Source organism: Capricornis sumatraensis, chromosome 10 (genome assembly GCF_032405125.1).
Source record: "Capricornis sumatraensis isolate serow.1 chromosome 10, serow.2, whole genome shotgun sequence".
NCBI lineage: Eukaryota > Metazoa > Chordata > Mammalia > Artiodactyla > Bovidae > Capricornis > Capricornis sumatraensis.
Window position 1 is genome coordinate 29,592,264 of NC_091078.1, and position 16,512 is coordinate 29,608,775.

The 16,512-nt window shown below is 41.3% G+C and overlaps 1 protein-coding gene across 1 annotated transcript in view; it reads left to right on the plus strand.

The window, feature by feature from the left end:
* CCDC6 (coiled-coil domain containing 6) overlaps positions 1–16,512 on the plus strand; it is a 106,610-nt gene that overhangs the window by 47,365 nt on the left and 42,733 nt on the right. Inside the window, exon 2 of the mRNA XM_068981925.1 lies at positions 5,689–5,838. Coding sequence (XP_068838026.1) covers positions 5,689–5,838 — 150 coding nt within the window. The remainder of the gene's footprint in view (positions 1–5,688; positions 5,839–16,512) is intronic.

Consider the following 16,512-nt stretch of genomic DNA (forward strand, 5'->3'; position numbering starts at 1 on the left):
TTTCTGGCCCTTGTGTACTTAGTGATCTGCTGACAATACTGGGAGGCAATAAATAATATAAATGCCTTCATCTATCAGTTATTAATTGCTTTTACTGTGGGCTGGTACACAGTGTGTGGAGGAAGCACGAGATAACCTGGTGCTTCCATGGCCTAAGTAGAGGATTGTAATTCTCAGGCATGTAATTGACATCACTTCCTTAGTTCGTCTAATAGAAAAACCACAGGTGTGGGCCTTGGGCTTGTCGCATGTCCTCCCTGTCACCCACCACTGCAGTGTGTGTGTGTGAGTCGCTCAGTCTTGTCTGATTCTTTGTGACGCATGGACTGTAGCCTGCCAGGCCCTCTGTCCGTGAATTCTCCAGGCAAGAATACTGGAATGGGTTGCCATTCCCTTCTCCAGGGGATTTATTGGCGCTTAAAACGTTAGCCCATGCAGGACCACGGCAGGATAGTAGTTTGTTCTGATAAACCCATGGGTATGACCGTGTCCAGGTTAATCTTGTAAGAGGCGCCAGCCCTCTATCATGAGCTCCACCGAATGCCAAGCATCTCCCAGAACAATTGATACAGGCAGTGGCGTACCTCATAAACGAGAGCAGTGTTACTCAGTTTCCTGGCTTGGTGTTGGTTTCTGCCATCCTGACAATTTGGTTTCAGATGCTTTATCAAACTGAGGTGTTAAGATCATTAAAATTTGAGTTGTAAGTTACTAAGCAACAGAATAATAAATTTAAATAATTAGAATAATGGATGTAAATAGGTTCCTAAATGTAAGGAATTTAAGTAATTAAAATAATAAATACCAGCCTGCCTGAATTTTAAAAATTAGAGCTTCAAGGAGATTTTTTTTAAATCAGAGGATAACTGCTTTACTGCAGTACAACAACATGAATCAGCCATGAGTATGTGTGTGTGTATAGCCCTCCCTCTTGAGCCTCCCTCCCAACCCCCAAGGTATCTTAGTATTATGATTTTTTGTTATTAAAGCAAACAGCATTCAAATTAAAGGTAATTTTGTAAAACAGTTGCAAAATCTTGGTAGGCACTTGAGCTTTCTCTTCATTATATCCTTTACCTGTGCCTGCTGTCAGAGAGATAAATGCCTGTATTTTTTTTTTTTTTTTTTTTTTGCTTTGGAAACCATCCTTTTCTTACTCTTGACAGATGATGAGTTGCATCATCTTACATAATTTTGGTCTTGGTACTTGGATTTTCTTGCCAGCAGTGAGTGCTCTTGTTGAGAGTTTTCACATTCTCCTTTCTGTGCCAATCCTTGATCTGCAGAAATATCCCTGATAGAGAACGAAGCACTAAACAATCACAGGGGAATCTCCTATCAAATCTGTACCCTGCTCATAATAGCAGCGGGTCAGAATGATTTCCTTATCAGCAGAAAATTGTGCTCATTTGAGTATGGTTGCCTAAATAAATATGTGGTGACTCAGGAGGAAGTAATTGTTTTCTAAGAATTTTTTGATGGATCTTTATTTTTCCCTGATGGTTGTTTACTCGCTACGTCATGTCTGACTCTTTGCAACCCTGTGGACTGTAGCTCACCAGGCTCCTCTGTCCATGGGATTCTCCAGGCAAGAATATTGGAATGGGTTGCCATTTTTTCCAAAGACCTTGGTAAATTGCTCCTGTGTCTCCCCTACCCGTCCCTTTCTTTTTTTCATTTTCTTTCTTTTTTTAAAAATCAGACTTTTGTGGAATGAGTAAACAGTGATGGAGACTGAGACATGCTTTGTACTCTTTGTGCTGCTCACATCAGCAGAAGTCAAGTGAACCCTGCTGGGTGGGGGGCAAAGTAGCAGACACCAATAAATGAATAAGGTAATGCTAGCATTCACTCAGCTTCTGAACACAGCAGTTGGAACCTTATCGAACATGAAAATATAATCACATTTTGAAAATAGAAGTATAGTTGCTGCACAATATTATGTAACTTACAAAGTGTACAATATTGTGATTAACGATTTTTAAAAGTTTATTTATAGTTATTATGAAGTATTGGCTATATTCTCCATGTTGTATAATATTTCCTTGTAGCTTATTTTACGCCTGATTGTACCTCTTCCTTCCTTCTGTAGTTGCTCTCCCCATTAGTAACCACTAGTTTGTTCTTTATATCTGTAATCACAGATTTTTTGATTTCCCCCAGATTTTTGCAGTCTTCAACTCTACAAATATATGCAAAACAAAGAGTTTGTAATTGTTTGGCTCATAGTTTCTTTTGAGAGTTTAGGGAGTTAGAAGCTAACCTTAATTGATTTTTTTGTTGTCGTTTTGAGAAGAGAGTTTGATTTTTGAATTTGGATGTGTTTAGGTATGCTGAGATTTTCAAGCATTTCAGATAAAAGGGAAATAGATTGATAAAACTGAGATTTCATGTCAGCCCATTTTTATCTCTGTTCTGTCCACCTGTCCAACCGCAAGATCCTTGCAAATAGCACCTGGCCTGTTTTGCTCCTAGTCTGTGGTCTATCTAGCTCTCGGCTTCTTTCGGGGAGATAAATTGGATAAGTGATTGCTTTTACAGCCTAAACGAAAAGGGCTGTTTTGGAATGTATGTGTGTGTGCATACATGCTAAGTCACTTCAGGCATGTTCAGCTCTTTGCGACCCTGTGGTCTGGAACCTGCCAGGCTCCTCTGTCCATGGGATTCTCCAGGCAGGAATACTGGAGGCAGTTGCGATTCCCTACTCCAGGGGATCTTCCCCACCCAGAGATCGAACCTCTGTCTCTCTCTTGCATCTCCTGCATTGGCAAGCAGTTTCTTTACCACTAACACCACCTGGGAAGCCTGTTTTGGATTTAAGGAGAAGGAAAAGACAGGATTTGAGATGAAAATTGAGAAGATAATGCCTAAAGAGTAGAGGGTAACCTTCAGGGAAAATCCAAATGGATGTTTCTTGCTTGTCTGTGATGCACGGCACCCACTGTGACGATCGTGTTTACCCATGGTCGTCAGTACATTAGAGCTGAGTTTTTAAACAGTTTTCTCTGGAGCCATATTGGATATAACACGCTGTCTCTTTCCCTCGTGAGTTAATTCTTAAAAATGCTCTGTGGCCAGTTGGAGAAAGGGTAAACTAGTTTTATGTTTGGGGACCTGGAGTCTTATCTCCCAGATAGATGTTTTTTCTCTGTGTGTTTAGATGCTATGGGAAGCAGAGTAACAATCCCCAGTGCAAAAACTTAGTGAAAGGAGGTCTGTGTCAGGCCTGGTTAATCCCTTGTTAAATTAGATAGACTTTAACCAGCCTCTATAGAACAGTTCCTTGTGTTGTTGGTGGGTCCTTGGAGAGCTTTTTCTATTTCTATTGCCTAGAAATAAGTGGCTGTTCTAAAATGGTGACAAGGTTTGTTGGCTAAAGCCTGGGTCTCTCACAACCATCACTTACTTTGGAAGGCACTTACAGAACAGACCTAGCTTGCCCCCAATCCTTTTTATTTTTCAACTTTTAGGGCCTGGCCTGTTATTTTCGGCTTCTCACTTCTAGGTCCCTGTGCAGAGGGAGTGGTAGTCTGCTGGGCCTTGGGGCCTGGTTCTCTGTTACTGGACTGTGGGTAAATTTACCAGTCATCTAAATAGGCAATGCCAGGTAACACACAAGAAGTTGAGTCTGATCTGATAATGAAGTGAGTTTATGGTAAACATCCTTTTGAAATTTAAGTGCAGAGTCACCTGCAAAGGCTTTACAGTTCCCTTCTCTACCTTTTTGTCCTGTTCCTTTTAGAATAATCAAAATTCAAATCATATAGAACTTTGTCAGTCAAAACCAGAAAAACAGGTAACTTGAACAGATTGCGGGCTTGGATGTGTGTGTCATATATGCCCGGAAGAAATGCTTTGGATTCTTGCCCAGTGCACTAGTATGAGGTCTTGAAGTCTTAGAGTTTTGAAGCCGAGTTGGGGGTCAATTTAAAGGGGAGAAGAAGTGCCAGTCCTGGGCTGTGCTTCCTTGACCTTTGGGTAAAGAGCACGACCTTGAGAAGCGCTGATGAATTACAGAGTGTGTAAGGGAACCCTGGGAACCTCCGGCCTGCTCCCTGGGTGCGCTTGGCTGGTCATAAAACCTGGTTAGCTGAGTGATGTGTTCTTTGTTGCTTACTTCTCCTGGCCTATGCCAGATGATGTCTTAAAGAACTGGAGAGCCAGACCTCTTCCCCAAGCTTCCATTTTCTATGTAGCTCTTTTTTCAGTCTTAGTCCTACATACACGTGACTTTCTTTGGTAGATTTGCTCAGCAGGCAGTTCCAGGCACTGGCGTCCTTCCTGCCTATGATGGGGAGCAGGGAGGATGAACTCCCCAGAAACCAGGGCTCTCCAGGTGGGGGAGGCAATCCCAGCCAGCCCAGCCAGGAGAGTTGGGAGTGGCTGTCGGACCTCTTACAATAAAATCGTTTCAGGTAGGTGCCCTTTCTTCTCTTGCCCTCTTTGTCTTGTATAAGTGACAGGTGTTGGAGGCTTGGAATTGCTGCAGTTCTTTCCTTCTTGGACTTGGCAGATGAAATAGGACTGCATTACTGGGGACTCATGCATCAGAATGTTGCAGCTTAAAAGATACTTTGAAGAGAGTTGAGTCCATTTAGAACAAGCCCCCATTTTCTTAAAAAAATTGGTTTCCTGCAAGGATGACTAGGTTTTTCTGTTTATTCTGTTAAAACACACGTGGAGGGAGAAATCCATGGGAGAATATTTTCATCTCCATTGAATGATGCCTGACTCCCTTTTCTTCTGTTTTTAACATTTAGTAATGCCTGTCCTTGCCCTCACCTCCAAAAAATTCCCAGTAGGGAAATAAGTGAAAAATGACGCTCCTCTCATGCATCCTTGTCTTTCATCCCCTAGACTCTTTGCAACAGCTACCTTTTAGCTGTTTGCTATATTTCCTTCCAATAAGTATTTAATGAACATGTAAATTCATCTATGTCTATCTGTATTGCTTTTCAAATTTCATATCCAAACCCTTTCAGTAACATCTTGAAGAGGTGACATGATTTTACTTTGATAAACGGTACTTCTTTGCTTCAGTAAAAGATGTTACCTAGGTGTTTTAACTCTGAACCCTTCGAATGAGGAGACTTGTGGAGAGTTGTCATGAATTGATACGCATACCGCAGCATTGGACCCGTCTGCCATAGGAGAAGGAGCTTTCTGTATTCTGGTGATTGATTTGGGATAGCTTCTAAAAACTGCAAACCATCTTTGTTAAGTTCTTTGAAATATCTCTTTAATAGGGCTTGCCTGGTGGCTCAGACAGTAAAGAATCTACCTGCAATGCAGGAGACCTGGGTTCGACCCATGGGTTGGGAAGATCCCCTGGAAAAGGGAATGGCTACCCACTCCAGTATTTTTGCCTGGAGAATCCCATGGACAGAGGAGCCTAGCAGGCTACAGTCCAAGGGGTCGCAAAGAGTCAGACACAACTGAGCGCCTGACACACTATCCATTTAAGATGATAGTACAGGAAGTCCCTTTGGGGTAACAGATTTACTTTTATGGTTGCTACTCAATTCCTCTGTTTTGTCGTCTTGGGATATATTGGTTCACAGTTAAAAATAGAGCTCTAATTAAAATGGGAGCCCTTTCTGAAAATAAGAACTATATTTCAATTAGTAAATTCCTATTTGCTTAACATATTTTTGTTTTGTTTTCCTCTTTTTTTGAAAATTTTAACAGCAAGCCCGGGCTGAGCAGGAAGAAGAATTCATAAGTAACACTTTATTCAAGAAAATTCAAGCTTTGCAGAAGGAGAAAGAAACCCTTGCTGTAAATTACGAGAAGGAAGAAGAGTTCCTCACTAATGAGCTCTCCAGAAAATTGATGCAGGTAAATTACCTTTTCTCCCCTCTTATCTTTCCTGCCTGTTTTCTTCTCTAGGGGCGGGGAAAAAATGACTTTGATCTAGCACTTTGCTTGAAACATTTGCTGATGAGGTTGTAGCTAAAATTCTTTAGAGATTAAAATACCTAAGTGAAGATGGCAGCAGTGTGATACTCAAGACTGTGGTTCCCAGCTCATCTGCTTAGGTGAGGTAAGATATTTTATACCGACCATTTTAAGAAATTGCGGATGATCCTGAGGCCTTAGCACGGGAGTCGGTGTATTTTGGGATTATGAGAGTTAACGCCAAATGTGAGATTTCTTTCTCTTTTTATGTTGAATCTATAATGAATATATGGACATTTTTGGCAATCAGAAGTAGGTCTTTTGTACTAATATATGAAGATACAAAGGGAAATGCCACTTTGAGGGGAGAAAAATATGTGTATCTGTGATAGTTAAAATTATGCACAATCAGTTGTGTTTAGATGGGTGAGTAATATGTTACTGAACAAATAACAAATGTTGAAACTTAACCTCAATCACTAATAGTGTATAGAAGACAACGCACAAAACATACAGAAATTTTAATTTTTCTAGTTAGATTTTTCTACCTTCCCCTCCTGTTTGTTTTGTTTTCCTCTCCTTGATGCTTAATAGTAAATTACAAAAGTAAGATTTGTTTAGGGCAAATATCATGCAGGTTATTTAGTATGAACTTGAGAACAGTGGGTCATTAAGTTTTCATTATTTAACACAACATGTCCAAAATAGTGAATAGGTATAAAATTATCCAAAGAGAACTATTATTGGTGTTTTTTTCAGATGGCTGTAAAAGGTAGAAATCTTTCCTTGTATTTTCTATTCACTGGCATTACTAACAAGTTCACTCATTAATTTGATCAAAATATGTATTCTAATGAGATTATAGCAAAAGGATATTTGGAGCCTAAAAAAACCTTCCTAAATTCTTCTCTTACCTTCTAACATATCAAATGTTGGAAGAAAAGACCAGAAAGTTTAGTGTTCAGACCATGCAATGGTCCAGGCACCTTTTATCCATCTTTTTATTCTTATTTTCCTACCTAATTATTGAATAAAGATACCACTATAATCTTGTACAAAATTTGGTTTATATGGTAGCTGTTGGAATGTGAAGGATAGAGATCCTCGGTCAGTATTATCTAGCGGAGATTTATGGTGGAATTTCTGTGTTGAAATGTTTTCTTTATTCCTGTGCATTCTGATTTAGAGGAAAAACGAGGTAGAAGATTAGTTCAACTTTTGACTCTTATCACACCTTGGCAGCATTAGACCAATTATTCTGCATGTTGCTTTAAGGCTTCCTTTTCTGAGTTTTGTGTGTAATCAGATGCCCTAATTTTTAACACTTCAACAAACATTTTTTTGTTTTCAACTTGCATAGTCATTGGTATTTGGAATCTTTGATTAAAGGACATTATAAAGCAGTCAATATCCTAGCCAGATCATGCTTTCTTTTTTTCAAGAAAGGTTCATTTTCATTGTGAGTTGTTCTGTAATGTGTAGTTTAAACTAGCCTCTCATTAGCTTATTATCATGACCCACCTTCTTTCCAAGGACATTGATGTCCCTTAAAGCAAGCTACTGGATAGAGTGAACGCCTAAGAGCCATGTGCAACAGAAAGACGTTAATTATAGTAATATATTTGGCATAAGAAGGTTTGAACTTAAAATTTAAGCTCTGAACATCTTATAAATAAAGCTATAACTTGGAGAAACGTAGTTTTTTTTTTTTTTTAAGAATTATTTTTTCAGATTATTATTTTTTCCAGATTGTTTTTTCAGAATTCTTACATTAAAAGAAATAGTTTTACTTGGTTAGGAGAAAAATTTTCATATATTAAAAACTTTAATTTTTTGAGGGGCATGGATCTTTCTAAAGAGACTGGGTAATACATTAATACAAACTGGACAATGCAAAAAAAGGTTACCCAGAGTAGTTTGTAATGTGGAGCCCCGGTCTTCACACGTCTGGGTCATATGTTCATCCTCAGTCAAAACAAAGTGTTCAGTACGAGGATATAAGTCTGTTGTTTGGGGAGTTCTAGGTGGATCTGTAGCTCATTAGTAATCCCATTTGTAGAACCTGGGCAAATGGATGGTCAACATGTCTCTGAGACATGAATCCCCACTTGGTTCCTAGATTTTATTTTCATATATTATATATGTATATATTCATGTCTCAGAGACATATAGATATATATGATTCCCTGGTGGCTCAGATGGTAAAGCGTCTGCCCGCAGTGTGGGACCCTGGTTTGATCCCTGGGACGGGAAGAGTCCCCTGGAGAAGGAAATGGCAACCCACTCCAGTACTCTTGCCTAGAAAATTCCATGGATGGAGGAGCCTGGTGGGCTACAGTCCATGGAGTCGCGGAGTCGGACATGACTGAGCGACTTCACTTTGCTTTACTTTATATATATATATATAGAGAGAGAGAGTGTGCGTGCGTGCGCTTTGTCTCTGTCATGTCTGACTCTTTGTGACCCTTTAAACTGTAGCCCACCAGGCTCCTCTGTCCATGGGAGCTTTCAGGCAAGAATGCTGGAGCAGGTTGCCATTTCCTCCTCCAGGGGATCTTCCCAACCCAGGGATTGAACCCATGTCTCCTGTGTCTCCTGCATTGCAGGCAGATTCTTTACCCACAGTCATCGGGGAAGCCCTATATAAGGGAATTCCATATGTGTATATAGTAATAAAATGCAGGAGCCTCTGGTTTGAGTTCTGGGTCGGGAAGATCCACTGGAGAAGGGATAGGCTATCCACTCTAGTACTCTTGGGCTTCCCTTGTAGCTTAGCTGGTAGAGAATCCACCTGTAATGTGGGAGACCTGGGTTTGATCCCTGGGTTGGGAAGATCCCCTGGAGAAGGAAATGGCTCCCCACTCCAGTATTCTAGCCTGGAGAATTCCGTGGACTGTACAGTCCATGGGGTCGCAAAGAGTGGGACACGACTGAGCAACTTTCACAGAAGTATCGATAACATAGACGTAAACCTTGCCATTACAGCCAGTTTTGAGAGTGTAATTCAGTGGCATTAAGTACACTCACATTGTTGTACAACCATTCCCACCACCCATCCCCAAGAACTTTTTCAAACTGAAACTGAATCCATAAGAAATAACCCCTTACTCTATGCTCCTGGTTCTTTCTAAGACTTTTGAAAAGACACTGACAGCAGGTAGTGTGAGATTGAAGTCTCTGGCAAGCTCCAGAGCTGTGCCTACTGTGACATGAACAGTCATCCCTCACTTTAGACACCAGGGATCAACTGCACGCCGTTTCATGGTGAATCCCTGTACCTTTGGCCAGCTGGAAGGCTCTTGCATAACTGCTGGAAAGAAGGGCTGTAGGCCTACTGTACCCATCCCCCGGGCTTTCCTGAAGGATTTCAGCCAGTCCTTTGTTGCAGCCTCACATTTTCTGCCACCCAGTGTGGTAGAACTAATCTCCATCTGGAAGATTTTTAGAGTAATTGGTACCAAAAGACTTTCCCCACTGTGTAATTACTTTAATATGACTCTAGGATGCTTGCTTCTGGATAAGAACTTGTTATGATAGCCTACTAAGAGAAACCGTGCTGCCGGTGACACTGATGGACAGAGGAGTAAATTGACGTGTTCGCCAGGGAAGTGTTTAACATTTTTCACCCAGAGGCCGCGTAGAGGCTACTTACGGAGCAATTTTGGTTTTGTTGCTTGTGCTACGGCGGTTGTCTTTGATAGTGAGTGTTGCTTTTATGCGCATTTCAAAGGAATTCTTTGGTCTTGAGAACAAAATGAGATTATTACCATAAAGGAGATACCTCCTTTTCCATCTGCTGTGATACAGATGGTATCGCATACCTATAAAAACTGAATCAAATGTATTTAAGTAGATGAATAGAAATCTCTTTGCCCTGTTAAAAGATCATGTTTGGAAGATAGGTTCAGCACCTCCAAATATGTTAATCCTGTCTAAAGCAAAGAAAGACACAGGCACAAACCAGCATGCAGTTTTTCTCCTTTATTTTTGTATACATCTGCTAGATAGATACCTTCGTTTTGCAAAGACTCTTGTCTGAAAAATCTGCTTCCTTCTGAGCCTGGACCATGGGATTGATGACTTGATGGTAAGAACTGTCCTAAAAAGGAGCCTTCTAGTCTAATGCCAAGCCTATGCTAGAACTAAATTCAGCTCTGGAATGCCTTGAAGAGATGTTTGTTGCGTAATCATAATTTGTAATTAAAGTGTATAAGGGATGTTTTGTGATCAAATTCTTCATCAGAATTTGATTCTTAATATCTATGCTAGGGAAAAAAAAAGTCTGAAAGACTATTCTCAGAAATGTTGGCTGTAATTATACTTGGGTGCTGAGCTTAGGGATGTTAATTTTCTTGTGCTCCTTTCCTTCTCAGTTTGTGGAGGCAACGTGCATTACTTTTGTAATTAGAAAATATCTTACTTCCTAAAAAGAAAATTTAAAAAATACCTATTTTGTCCTTATGGTTTGAAACCTCCAGCTGTATCACTGAACTTGAGAGCTCATAGTCTTGCAATTGTTACCAAACCAGACTGGGGTCTGCTTACCTGATGTGCACCAAAGCTGGTCCACTGACGGGGCTGTGGTGAAAGAAAGTACAATGTTTACTGCAGGGCATCAAACAAGGAGAATGGGCAGCTTGTGCTCAAAAGACATGAGCTCCTCGATCGCTTTTCAGGAAGGGTTTTGAAAGACATTGAGGGGAGAGAGACACAGGGTGCATGATCAGCTCATGCCCAATTCTCTGATGGGTTGATGGTGAGGAAATAGTGATGTTTCAGGAATCTCAGCCATCAGTCTTTTGGTTCCAGCCAGTCTGGGATTTATGTGTACTGGTGGTCAGCATGCAGCTAACTTCTTCCACCTAGTGGGGGTTTTAGTATCTGCACAACAACTCAAGGACATGGCTCAGGATATTATTTATAGCCCTGAGGAGGAAATAAAATAAAGGTCTTTGTCTTTGTTGTATGACTTAACTATTATTATTTTGTCTTGCTTGACTGTTTTCTCACTTCTCTAATTAAATCTGCTATGTAATCAAAGAGCAAATTTAAAGCTTTTCTACAAATAAGAGGCAGGGGCCAAGGCGGGGGTGGGGGTAAGATGGAGGTCTATCCCTGGGGTGGTCCTGCAGGGTCTTACTCAGTTTCACTATCATAATTGCAGCTGTTTATCATGGATCGCATAGACTGCAGTGCACTGGAGCCCCTTGCAAAGTCAGGAAGATTCTGGACTACCCAGATTGTTCATTTAGAGCTAGCATAAACAAAATGCTTTTATGATTGGCTTAACTGTCTTGTCAGCTGTGATACGATTCATTCCACTGGCCGCTCTTTAAAAAAAAACAAAATCCTAATTCCTCTGGCTAACAGTTAAACACCAGTCACCAATACCAACTGGAAGACCTATTGTTGCTGAGATGGATAGAGATTTTAGCCCCTGTGGATTTTCTCACTTGCTTTTATGTAAGCCCAAGGCATCAGGTTCACTTCCTGCTCTTGGGAAGCCCTGTTCAATTGTTGCTTACACTTTTCTCCACCAATACTGCTGCCAAAAGTTAATGAATTTTTTTTTTCCTTTATTTAAAAGCCTGGAACAGGACTGAGATAGGAGTACCGAATATTGTATATCTCTTTGAATGTTTTTACTCTAATCCAATTTTCAAACTTTAGACCTTAAAATAACAAATAAGTTTGTGGTCTTGTACTGTAGAGTCACATTTGAAATTGGATCTGGTCCTCAGAAAACAATGCCAGTGTGTAGCTATTAATATAATAAAAATGATTGTACTCATTCTCTTACTGAGGAGACACATTTTTCTTATTGATGGCGGAAAGCACTTAAGAACGAAAGTTTTCTGGATCTCTTGCTACACGACTTATTGTTACTATTATTGACTTGGTCCCTGAGGTGAGAACGCCTCCGGGAACTGCAGCAGTTGCAGATTCCTAGCATCTGTGGAAAGATGATATATGGAGGGAAGGAAGGAAGTTGTGGGCAAAAACCACTGCTGAAGCCGCCATTGCCAAGTGATACAGAGCTGAGACGTTCAGAAGGCTGCTCTGTAATAGCGTTATTCTTCCATCAGTGTTTGCACAGGAATGAAACAGAGTAAGGCTTGCGAGAAGTCCCTGAATCTGCCCGTTGACCTAGACAAAGGCTTACATTCCTGTACCTCCTCTCTCCCCGCCCCTCTACCTGGAATGGTAGTTTCTCCTTCCCTGCGCATCTTTAGTCCCTTCAAGGCTGTGTCTGTGGAGGGCAGGCTTGTCCGCAGGCACTAGAAGTGAGCGTAGATGTCCAGGTCCCTTCTGAAGCCTGTACGCCAGAATCTGAGGCTGCCTTCTTTTCCTCCAAGTTCTCCAAGTCACTAAGATGGCAGTGTAGTGATCTTGTTTGTTCAGGCAGCAGAATCACATGTCAGGGTGATAAATATGTATGAAACCCTGTTTAGTTCACTTTAAAGGCACCGAGGCGAGCGCTGCTGTCACATCCATTCAGGTGGAGACTTGTTCTCCCGTGGCAGGGGAGAAGAGACCTTGAAATATGTTCTTCATTAAGCTGGCTCGACCAGTGGCCCTGTTGGCGTTTAGTTTTTCAGGGCTATTAATGCTGAGCAGAAAAATTGGCTATCACCTAATAGCTAACAGAACATTTGGGGCAAAGTTGAGTTGTGGGTTTTGTTTTTTTTGTCATTCTCGTTGTTGTTTTTCATTCCACATTATCTGACTCTCAGCTGCGTGGGTTCTTTGTTTCTTTTCATGGAACAGGGGGCTTATACATTGTGTTCACAATACATCTGCAGAGGGCTTCTGGGATGTGCTTATTGCATTTTAAATGCCACAACCACCAGAGGCCAAATTATAAGGCAGAATTTTCCTGTTAGCAGCATGCCAGAAATCTCAGTCCAACGTAATCTGCATTATGATTAGAAAACTACAATAAACTTGAGGCAGTTCTTTTAGTCTTCACAAATCACTGCGTTTTGGTTTTTTTCCAAAATGTGCAAAATGTGTGTAGTATGTTACCATTATGGCTGGAGTTAATGTGCCAGCCTGGATTCCCCAAAATATAAGAGCAAGGGTTAGGGCTTAGCAGCTTTTCAGGTTGACTTCTTTGACAAAATATGGAGAAATGCAGGTAGAAAGTAAAAGTAGGAGAAGGAAATGAAAAATAATGAGATGAAGCTGGAGTGAGAAGTTGCTTTATTCACTAAGGTAGGGGTAAGTAAGCATTGTTATTTCTAGTTGAAAAGGTGAATCTTGGAGATTGAAAGATACTTGGCTGCACTGTAGATGGACTTGAACTATCACTGGAAATGCTGTGCAAATGATTTTAAACTTTGCAGTTATAAATGTTACAGTGTTCTGCATTTCTTGGGTAATTTTTTTTTTTCATTTTAAAAAGTCTACAGTCAGCCCAGTTAGTAATTACCTTAAAATACAGAGATATATCCTACTACTAATTATCTTTACTTTCCTTTTAATTTATGATAAGTTCTCAGCTTAAAATGAATTCTTTCTTTGGGTTAAATATTCTCTACTTCTCAAAGAAGAAAGGGTTAATTTTTACAAAATGGATTTTTTTTTTTTGCAGGTTGAGTCCAGAGCCTCAAGAATTCCTTTATCTTATTCACTGAGCATCTTTTTTAAAATCTTGCTCCTAACTAGATCTTTTCAAAGGTGTTAACACTTTAAGCAGCATGATGCTATTAGGAATCAAATCTAGGAAGGTCAGACTTAGCCCCTGAGGTATTCAAAGTGGACAGGAAGCCTCATGTACTGGAGCCCTGCACTCAGGTGAGAGCTTGTCCTCAGTGTTGAGGAGGCTGATGAGAAAATAACATCCAGAAAAATAATTTATTTTCTGGAAAGGCCTACCAGTTTTTTTTCCTTGCAAAAGTTAAGTATACTTTTGCCCTTTTTGAAAATCACAATTAGATAATTCAGGCAAGCTTCACTGAAGATAAGTGGAAGAATGAACAAGATCATGAAGAACTATTGGGGGGAGATCTGGGGAAGGTGGAAATTGAGAGGAGACCCAGCACCCAAGGCTCCCTTTTTCCTGAGCACATTTGCTATTTATTTCTTACAGAACAGCTAAGAAGCTGAATTGTGCTTTTGGCAGTTGTGTAGAGCTGGGGTTTCAGAAGTCAGAGCTCAGGGCTGGCCAAAGGTAGGGGCAAAGATAAATCACCTCCGCTTTAATCTGGAATCATGAAGAGCTATACCATCGGAAAAGAGTGAACCTTTTTTTTTTTGCTTCATTTGGATGAATCAGAGAACACAAAACTTTGGTTTTGGATTAAGGCAGACTGTGCTCATCTCAGCCTGAAGGAGGGGGAGTGTACATGGTGCTGAGCGCGTGTGGGAAGGCGCTGTGGGAGGCGTCTTTGGAGCCATCCCAAAGTTGCAGAAATTTGGAAGAAACGGCTTCAGGTACTCTAGGCAGAGGATGCAGTGATCGGGACTGGGCTTGGGGTGCGGCGGCTCCTGTTAGTGTGGTGACCAACAGTACTTGGGGTCTAGAAGCCCCTGCACCAGAGTGGTCTCCAGACACGTTTGCCCAGGATGATGGGTTTCTTTTTTCTTTTTTTGATGTGGACGATTTTTTAAAAGTCCTTGTTGAATTTGTTAAGATATTGCTTCTGGTTTATGTTCTGGTTTTTTGGTCATGAGGCTGGTCTTTGGCTCCCTGACTAGGGACCAAACCTACACCCCCTGCGTTGGAAGGTGCAGCCTTAACCACTGGACTGCCAGGGCAGTCCCTTCAGTTTTTAAAATGTGGGTGTTGTTTTTTTTTTTTTCCTCCAGGGAAAGAGTCTTTAGAAAAAGACATGAGATGGGCCTTTAATCATAGTTACCACCACTCTGTGCTGAGATTCATCATTCTTTGTCAGGTGCCTGGACCCTGAAGGCATTTGTGTGTGCAAACCTTAGACTGTCACTTGGGCTGAGTGTGAAAGTATGGGGAACTTGCGTGGGGACTGGATCGAAGGTGGACTTGAACATCGTACCGATGAGTTTGGGCTTACTCTGCAGGAATGAGGGAGCCATTATAAGGTTTCGAGCAGGGTGTTGAATGAATAGAAAACCCTACTAGTTTAGTTTAGCATGAGCTACACTGGACCCGGGGTATCGATTAGGAGCTTTGGCAGTGGCCCAGTGAAGAGGAGTAAACGATCTGAACCAGAGCACAGAAAGCACAGGGTGTGCTGGACAGCTGTTCTGGGGGCTGACTTAATGCCATTTGGTAACTGATGAGATAACAGGACCAGTGACAGAAGGGGGAAGGAGGTGGGCTTAAGGGTGGGCCCAGGAGGCGTCTAGTGGTGATGCACTGAATTGAAGGTGGGAGGTTGACTTTCTGCTCAGCAGAGCTGTTCAGATTGGTTTAGAGACTCAATATTGTGAGAGACAGTTATTTTTTTCAAAGCCCATGTTAACTGCTTGGAACGGTAAGTCCCCTACACGTGAACCTTTAAGCTGCAAACTTTAAACGATGCGAATGTTTGCTCACTTGTCCGTTCACGTAAGTTAGTTCTCATGTCTAGCATACATTGTCACACGCGGGCTTCCTCCACAAGTGGTTGTGCTTTTGTGTACTTGCTGTACAGTTCTGTATAGAGTACAGTATCTTTATTTCCAGCCAACGATGTCTGGAAGCAAGGATAAGAGCAACACTATGTAGCTGATTGTGTTAGTCAGGTACCTGGGCTTACTTTGTCAAATTGGACTGAAGAACACGCTCTTGGAACAAAACTTGTTCACATGTAGGGGGCTTACTGTGTTAACTACATGACAGTTATTTTTGGCAATCCAGTGATTTAATGTAGTCCCTGTTGTATGGTGGCCTTTGTCTGGTTCAGTGCAGATGGCTCTAGTTCTTGGTAGTTGTCAATAAATGAGGGATGTTGGTTGCAAAACTGCAGGCTGTACAGAGAATGGTTAGCATTGACCAGTGCAAACAGAACTGGGGGCATCTTGGGTTTATCCTCGAGTTGGATCGAAAAAGCTGAGTCCGGGGCTGGTGGCAAGAAGGCGCGCCTCCCTTGGCTCTGGGTGGACTAACAACAGGCCCAGACTTGCAAACACGCTTCGCCAAGCCTGGGATTTGGCAAACCTGCTGCAGGCTGGGTGGGTGGGCTGGCCTAGCCGCCAACCTTCACGTGCACCTGCACCTGCTGGAGAAGGTTTTGCCCAGAATAAAAGCCATTCAGTGAAGAGCTTTTGAATCTCTGATATAAGAAGCCTGGTTCACTGAAGTGGCTCCAGAAAACTTTGGAAATTATGAGAAAGACAACAATTATCGGTAATTCAATGATGCTTAAGGCTAGTCTGTGTTAGATCAACTTAATGCTATACTCATGTCTTTTAATGGGCTGGAAATTGGCTTTGGGACTTCATATGTGACTGGATACAATGAGAAAATGCTCCCATTTGAGTGCTTAGAATTTTCCAGGTTTGTAGTTGTGTTTTTGCTTATGGCTTTTTCACTTATGTTAATATAGTTTTCATGCTGAATCCCAAGGAGCAAATCTTTATTTATATAACCCTAATTCCATTGTAAATGTGCTGCTGGTGGATCGTCAGTTATGTAATTTCCATTCTACAAGG